Below are 8006 nucleotides of genomic sequence, written 5' to 3'. Positions count from 1 at the left end.
GGTCACTTCTCCATGCTCTCATTGCTTCTCAGAATTTATGATGCTGATGTTGTAATGAAATTATTAAAAGAAAGATCACTGGAGACTGTGAGAATTGGAGAAGGAAGAAGGAAACACTAAAAGCAGCTCAATAGTCAAAGACAGATTTATGTTGGAGAATAAACTTGAGAGGGGTTTCTGGCCAAGTTAGGTCAGGAGCACTCTCTCTTACAGACTAAGAGTATTTAAGGGTTTAGGGCGGAGAGCTTATCACAGGCTCAGAATGTTTCTATGTCTCTTTGTCTTGCTTATCTGGGAGGGAGAGTTTTTGTGTCTGTTCCTGCAGCTGCAGGCTTACGCCCCAGAGTCTGCTTTTAGCTTCCCTATCTTAGTGCACCTAAAGAGAAAGGAATGTGCTTATTAGGGCCCACTGTTTTACTGGGGCCCATTGTATGAGTGTAAATTTGGTGGTTACCCAAGAGACTTTCCCCCCTCCCTCTGTGCCCAAGCTGTCTTATCTGTGTTTTACTGTCTGCTCTTTCTGGCTGCTTATTGTTAGAAGAGAAGTGATTTCCTTGAAATACATGAGGTTAGAAAGGGAGCTGGAACTTAAAATGGTGGTGTTTGTCCAAGATGACGGTGTTCCTGCTCTGTGAGAGACAGCCTGCAAGACATCCTAGCTTTGTGACTTACTAGCTGGAAACATTTCTTAACTTCTGTGTGTCTCGGTTTTCTCCTGTATAAAATGAGATAATAGGATTATGGTGAGGACCGCATGAGTTAGTGTAGGTAAAGCAAAGCAATTGAGAGTAATACCTAGCACGCGGTAAGCCCTAAGAAAGCGTGTCCTGCTGTTATTACCACAGTTTATTATGGACCATCTATTCTGTATGATTCTAAAAACAGATGGTGGACTCCTTCAGGGCAGGGATCTTACCCATCTTTATCAATTTAGCATAACAATAGTATCTGCTGCAAAACAGGAATTTAATAAATACCGACTGAATTACTTCTCTAGCATGTCTATGGGAAAGAGATTTGAGGGTATCAGTGCCGATCTTTGGCCAAATCGATGTAGAGAAAAACGTTTAGATAGATAGATAGATAGATAGATAGATAGATAGATAGATAGATAGATATAGATATACACTTGCTCGTCTGCCTTCTTACTTCTCCTACCAATCATAAATATCTTTCTCGAGCTAGATAGTATCTCATTTCTATTACTTCCCAGGAAATTTGCTTTTGAAAACAGAATGGGGGATTTGAGAGGAAATTCACTCTTAAATGGCAGAATTTCAGGCATAAAAATATATTTTGAAATCAGTGCTCTAACTGCCCTGATGGAGCAGCCTCCTTCATGGAAACGTTCAGGTTGACTCGCTGTGTGCATGTTGAGCTCCTCTCCATAGTGAGAATGTTAGTGAGATCCCTGGTCTGGATCCTCTTTAGGGAATGCTGGATGCTGTATTGCTCCCATCATAGACTGTCATGCCTCAGGTCTCCCGGGGCCTCCCAAACTGAGGGTTCAGAGAAGAAATTCTTGAATAAAGTGAATAAACACATCTTGTAAATGGTTTGTTTTGTTAAAGATGTAAATATTCCTGAAATAAAAGTTGTTTTTACTTTAAGAATGTTTGGGAGCAGAGGGGATGGGAGAAATCCTTGGAGGTGCTAGACCTGGCTTTTCTTTGTGAAACTAATTATTTATTTTCTAAAGTGAACAGCCCAACTGAAAAGAGGAAAAAAAACGTCCACTGCCATGGAAAATGTTGTTTCTTATTAAGAAAGGAGGAGGAGAGAAAAATTAAAGCATAGACTGCTACCTCACAGTCTCTGTTAAGCAAGTTAGAACAGCAGAAAACATACAAGAGCTTTTCTGCTCTTACTGTGAATGATCTCGAACAGGTTTGTATAGGAAGTACAGCTTTAGAGTATATTGGAAGAACCATGGTAAATAGGTGTTTTAACTCTGGTAATAGCAAGCTACTAATTAACGATTCATTATTAAGAAACTTTAAAAATAACTAAAATCTCAAAGGATTCTACGTTTGAGAATGGAATCAAAACAGTTATGTAAGTTGTGATTAATATCAGATATAGTTAAATCAGTAATAGAAAATAGATTTTGTAACAGTGGATCGGCATTCCTTTAAAAACGGATGTGACATTTTGTCTTTATTTGTTCACTTTGTCTTATAATGTTAATAAGAAACATATATACCAGAGAAAAGGGAAAATGCAGTCCCATTATTACCATTCCTCTGGAATGTTGAGTTACATCTGAAACCATTTTGGGGCCAGGGAGGGGCTCTGAGATCTTTTGTTAGATTTTCCCTTGGCCAATAACAGAGCCTTTGAGATGTCTCTATGAATCCTTAGAAGGCAAATTCAACAAGCTAAATGAAATCAATACTGGGGCTCAGAGGGAGGATTGTGAGCTGCTGGATCAAGGATCATTGCTCAGATCAGGTGAGAAATCAGTAACTGAAAATCAACAGCCATCTCCTTATATTGGTCAGGAAACTTCCTAATGAGAGAAGTGGAGCACAGGTGACAGAAGAAGTCATATGGTGGGTGTTTGGAGACAGAGCTTTCTTTCAAGCTGTTGCTGATTTTTGTATTCTGTCATCTCTCCTCCTTCCAGCAATCCTCAGTGATACAAAGATTCCAGTGCCTTCATCTATGGCTCTTGTCTGTTTTTTACTGGAAGAAGACATGAAGATGTGGCACTTCTGATTCCTGTGTGGCCCTTCTTTTTTGAGTCTCTGCTGCTGTGTCCCTCTTCGTATGCCTAATCGTTTCTCACCCTGGCCTCTGCCCCAGTGAGATGCCTTGCCCACTTGAGGCCTCTGCCATCTACGTTCTGGAGTTAAGCCCACCATTGACTCCCTTGGTTACCATTTCCTTCATAAGAGTGGGAGAAAATATCTTTATCTTGGATGTAAGATGCTTCTTGGGCTGGCATGGATGAAGTCAACTGCTCCCTCTTGGTTTCTTATCTCTTCTTAGTTGGAAAGATTTTTAAGCATTTTGGAAGCAGTTTCTTAGTGTTTAAGTGTAAAAGCCTTGCATTCATATCCTGGGCCTCTCACAGTAAAATGGGAACAAAAGCACAAATATCAAAGGTTGTTTTGAGGATTAAATGAGATAGTTTTACACAGCATTTATGATAATATCTGACAAATAATCAGGGCTCTATAAAAGATAATCTTCATACTACTGAACCAAAGACAGAAATTTAAGGCACAAATGAGTGAAGAGGCTACTAAGACAATTATATACTTGACAGTTCCAAGGATACAGAGAATTCTGGCAGGAGGCTTTGCAATTCGGGTGTCATGCTTAGGAGTTTTTGAAAAGGGATAAAAAGGAGAATATGAAGCTGAATTTATTTTCGTTACATCACAGTGGATGGGGAAGCTTTCTAGTTGGAATTTTAATAACACGGTGCTTAGTATTTTGGTAAGAGGTGTAAAGAGGTAAAATTATGTGTACCCTAGGCAGTTAATACAACAAATCCAGGAAAATGCTGAGTGTCTCTGTCTTCTGTGGGATTTCAGATCTAATCAGTGGCTCCACAAAGCTTCTGTGTAGCTGTTTTTGAGCCAAAGTAGATAACTTTGATGCACATCAAAAAATGAGGATGTTGCATGAGGCCAAATGTAAGTATAAATATTTTCTTTACAACTTTTTTTGGAAGAGCAGAATTGTTTGGTAGGTAATGAAATGATCCTTGAAGCTTTACCAAGTCTAGCAAGCTCAAATGAATATCCAAGAGGTAAGGGTGAGGTTCAGGTGTTAAAGAAAAGGCAGAAACACCTTTAAAGTTATGGGTAGAAACAAAAGATACACATCATATTTTTAAATCTTACAAGGTACCCCAGAGATCAAAAAGTCCAGAAGCTTTCCAACTTTCTCCAGTAGAATCTTACCTAGAAATCTAATACATATGATAACTAAACAGAAAGTTCTCACTAAGCATATTTTACATGGAAATCTCAGGATAAATTCACTGGAGTCTGGGGCTCCTTGAATCAGGTTTGGAGAGCCATTGGCCCAAGCCATTAGCCTGACCTGATAAAGCTACTAAATTGTTACCACACTACTTGCCACACTAATAGCTGGTAGCAAGATGGAAACAGACCCAAATCTAATATACTAGACACAATGCTTTTTACTTTGTTAGGCAGTGGGGCTAACCCAATCTGCCTAAAAATGTTTAGACGGAGCAATCAGGCATGGGGTCAGACATGGGATGAACATCCTTGCTGACAAATTCTAAGTTATTCCCTTTCCAGACATTTGGGGAGGAAAAAAAAAAAACACTGCATCTTGACTCTAGTCCTTAGTCTGTTAATATATTTTTAAAATTATATTATTCTCTCAATCAGTTATTTAAAATCTCTTTTCTTCTTTTTATTGCCTTTCCCTATAGGTTTGTCTCACAAATAGTATGAGGGGAGTAAATTGAGAAAAGTGGTGCAAAAAAAAAAAAAAATGGCACGATGGAAAAGATCTTCCTTCCAGGGACAGGCAATTCTCTATAGAAGAAAGGCAAAGTAACAATAACCAAGACTATATGACTTTGAAGATAGGTGAAGAGGCAGAACCTAGATAATAAAATAAAATATTGCAAAAAGATAATGTATTATATATAGCATAATGGTCCATATCATTCAGCACAGTGCTGAAAATTCCAAGTCATTGTCACATATGAAGATTCCAGAATGAAATTTCTTAGGTCAAAGCAAAAGGAATTCCAGACCCATGCACCCATTTATCTGCTCTTACTAACTCTCAGGAACATGGCCTGTCCTGTGCAATATTGTTTTCAGGGCTGTTTTTACTTCCTTATTCCTCAAGGTATAGATCAAAGGGTTCAGCATTGGTCCTGCCAGATTCATGAGAATTTGTACCACGGTTCCCAGCATGAGGTTGGGTGTAGGCTGCAGGTAGACAGTGATGATGGGCCCATAAGCACAGAGGATGGCAATGAGGTGAGCACTGCAGGTGGAGAAGGCACGGCGACGGCCCTCAGTTGTACAAATGCTTAAGATAGATATCGTGATTCTAGTGTAGGATAAAAGAATTAGCAGAAAGCAGACAAGAGATATGAGGCCAACGTTGGTGAAGCTCACCCTCTGGGCTAAGGATGTGTCAGCACAGGCCAAGGGCAAGAGTGCTGGAATGTCACAGAAGAAGTGATCCACTTCATTGGGACCACAGTATGGCAAGGTGAAGGTGAGGGAGGTCAAGATACTGGAATGAATGCACCCTAACAGCCATGTGCCCACAGCCAGGGCCACACAGATCCTTGGGTTCATGATGACTGTGTATCGCAGAGGATAACAGATGGCAGTGAAGCGGTCATAGGCCATCACCGTAAACAAGAAGCACTCAATGCTCCCAAGGAAATGGAAGAAGAAAAGCTGGCAGACACAGTCTTTGTAGGAGATGAGTCGGCTCAGCCCCATAAGGTAGAGCAGCATTTTGGGACAAGTCACTGAGGAGAAACCCATGTCAAACACAGACAAGTTTCCCAGGAAGAAATACATAGGTGTGTGAAGGCGAGCAGAAGACATAACAGCAACAAGGATAGACACATTTCCCAGTAGAGTGCAGGCATAGAAGGGCAAGAATAAGACAAAAAGTGTCATCTCCAGCCCCTCTGTGTGTGGGATTCCCAAAAGGATGAACTCTGTCACCATGCAGCAGTTCTTCACCTCCATGGAAGCCAGTCCTAGGAAGGAAAGAGGAGGCTGAGGACATGGAAGAATGCCTTGGCTTGCTGTCAATCAAGTGAACATACTGGAGAAATAAAACTTGTCAATTAAGTGACTGTGATTTGCTTCTAAGTTATGGAAAGGCTGCTTGTGATTCAACTTACAAGGCATTATCCTTGGAATGTAACCGCCATAGCCAACTACATTTCTGTAGCAAATATTTTTGTTATACTTATTCGAAATACAAATGCCCATTATTAAAACAATATTCTTACCTTGTTAGAGCAAAGATTTTTAAAGAGAGGGCAGGATCCATCCAAACACATGCTCCTCCTCCTGGGGTAGAAGGATGTGAAACGTCAGGATTATTTGAGGGCTTTTTTATATCACTGGAGATATGAACCACAATTCAGGAATCATCATATTTGTAAGCCATTATTAGCAACAATGTTAGATTTTATGTCTACGTTTTTTAAGGGAATCATAAAGGTTGATCCCTGCTTTGCAGTTCAAAACACTTATACAACATGATCTCCGTTCATTTAATCCTGGCAGTCACTTTTTGAGGAGGTCTACAGAAAAGATTACATTTGAGCAGTAGGAAGGCTAGGTGACTCTCCTAAATTAAGGCAGCTAGTTCTTGGTAGAACTAGGCATCTACATTCTTTTTTTTTTCTTTTTAAACATCAGTCTTTCCCCCGGGTCTGGATGGATCCATCTGTGATAGATCATGGCTTTACTGGCTTTGTCAAATCTTGCCCCGGTATTAACCATGTTTTTCGTTTGGACATCACCAGGCTCTTAAAATGTTCTTCCTCCTCCTCCTTAGTAAGCAATGGAAAATCAATATATATCCAGCTACCTCCCCACAAACACACAAATATAACATCTAGGAGAGTAAATATTTTTTGTGTTTACGATTATACTCTCAGTGCAAAGAACAGTGCCTGGCAGAGTACTTTTTCAATAAACGTTTGATGAAGGAAATAAGATAACTCACTCAATGCCTGGCAAGAATTGGATATCATTCCTCTTGTGCAAGGATCTGTGTGGTACTATCAGATAGTAATTTCTCCTCACAGTCTTCTAAAGCAACTTGATCATCTACCTGTTTCTCTTTTGCCCATTTCCTGTATATTTGGAATTTCTCTGTTTACAATCATGTCACCTGCACTCCAGAAGAAGCTCTACACTACATTCCAAAAGGCAATCAGACCCAAGACAAGTGCTACATATAATCTATACTGCTTCCAAAAATGTCCTGGCTGTCATACATCAAAGAAAGAATCAAATGAAGATATCCACATATGGGCTCATTTAGAGTTTCTGTTACTTTAATAATATAAAATCAAGTCCAAATTCCTGATTGTAAAGTGAAATAACAAGAATGGGGTTTGTGAGCTGATGGGCCAGCACAATGGGCTCAAAGATAAACCAAGCAAATAAGATCTATTCTTCTGGCCAGTAGCTCCATGCTCTCTGTTCATCCTGAATTCTGAGAATACTTTGTAAACTGAGGACTCCAAATTTTCCTTTCCATTGGATACACAAAGCATAAAAGAGGAGTGAAAAAAGAGGTGAGGGCCCCTATAATTTCAGCTACTCTCGAGGCTAAGGCAGGAGAACTGCTTGAACCCGGGAGGTGGAGGTTGCAGTGAGCTGAGATCGTGCCACTGCACTTCAGCCTGGCCAACAGAGTGAGACAAAGGAAGGAAGGAAGGAAGGAAGGAAGGAAGGAAGGAAGGAGAAAGAAAGAAAAAAAAAAGAAAGAGAGAAAGAGAAGGAAAGAAAGAGAAAGAGGCAAAGATGGCACTTATGTAACTTACAAAGAGAAAGTATGATCATTTAATCATCTGTTTGTATAGGATTTTTAGTCCAAATTTTCCTTTGGCATATTAGAGGTTAGGGATCTCCACCCATGATCTGGAATGCTTTCTTCTTAGCCAAATAAACTCTGACTAAATGACATGCAGCAGCGTGTGTCTCTGTCTTCTGCAAAGACATCTTCCAAGACACTGATATCTACACTGCTTTCTCCTACGTGGAAATTTAAATATCTCTGGAGCCTTTGGGACCCCATTCCTGAATGAGTCCTATTCAAGGAGGTTGTTGAGCAAAGGGAGTAATTACAAGTGAGTAAATTGTCTAGTTGAAATAGAATATGGTGATGTTTCCCACTGTGACGGTGCTGGATAGGAACAAGGGGGAGCCAAATCTCTATTTTCTACCTCTAAGATTGACCCTGGGAAAGGAGAAAAAAGGTGAATGGTATAGCCCAATCCTAGGACATATGTAGAAACC

The 8006-nt window shown here is 40.0% G+C and overlaps 1 protein-coding gene across 1 annotated transcript; it reads right to left on the bottom strand.

The window, feature by feature from the left end:
• Nucleotides 1-2198: 2198 nt before the first annotated feature.
• On the bottom strand, nt 2199-7762 carry LOC100996106 (olfactory receptor 10D3). Its single transcript, XM_057299284.2, has 2 exons — nt 7532-7762; nt 2199-5722 (listed from the first exon to the last, which is right to left on the bottom strand). Exon 2 carries the CDS (start codon nt 5709-5711, stop codon nt 4773-4775), a length of 939 nt encoding a protein of 312 aa, XP_057155267.1. The 5' UTR covers nt 5712-5722; nt 7532-7762; the 3' UTR covers nt 2199-4772.
• Between the last annotated feature and the right edge of the window lie 244 nt (nt 7763-8006).

Source organism: Pan paniscus, chromosome 9 (genome assembly GCF_029289425.2).
Source record: "Pan paniscus chromosome 9, NHGRI_mPanPan1-v2.0_pri, whole genome shotgun sequence".
Lineage (NCBI taxonomy): Eukaryota > Metazoa > Chordata > Mammalia > Primates > Hominidae > Pan > Pan paniscus.
This window is presented reverse-complemented; position numbering and strand designations above follow the sequence as displayed.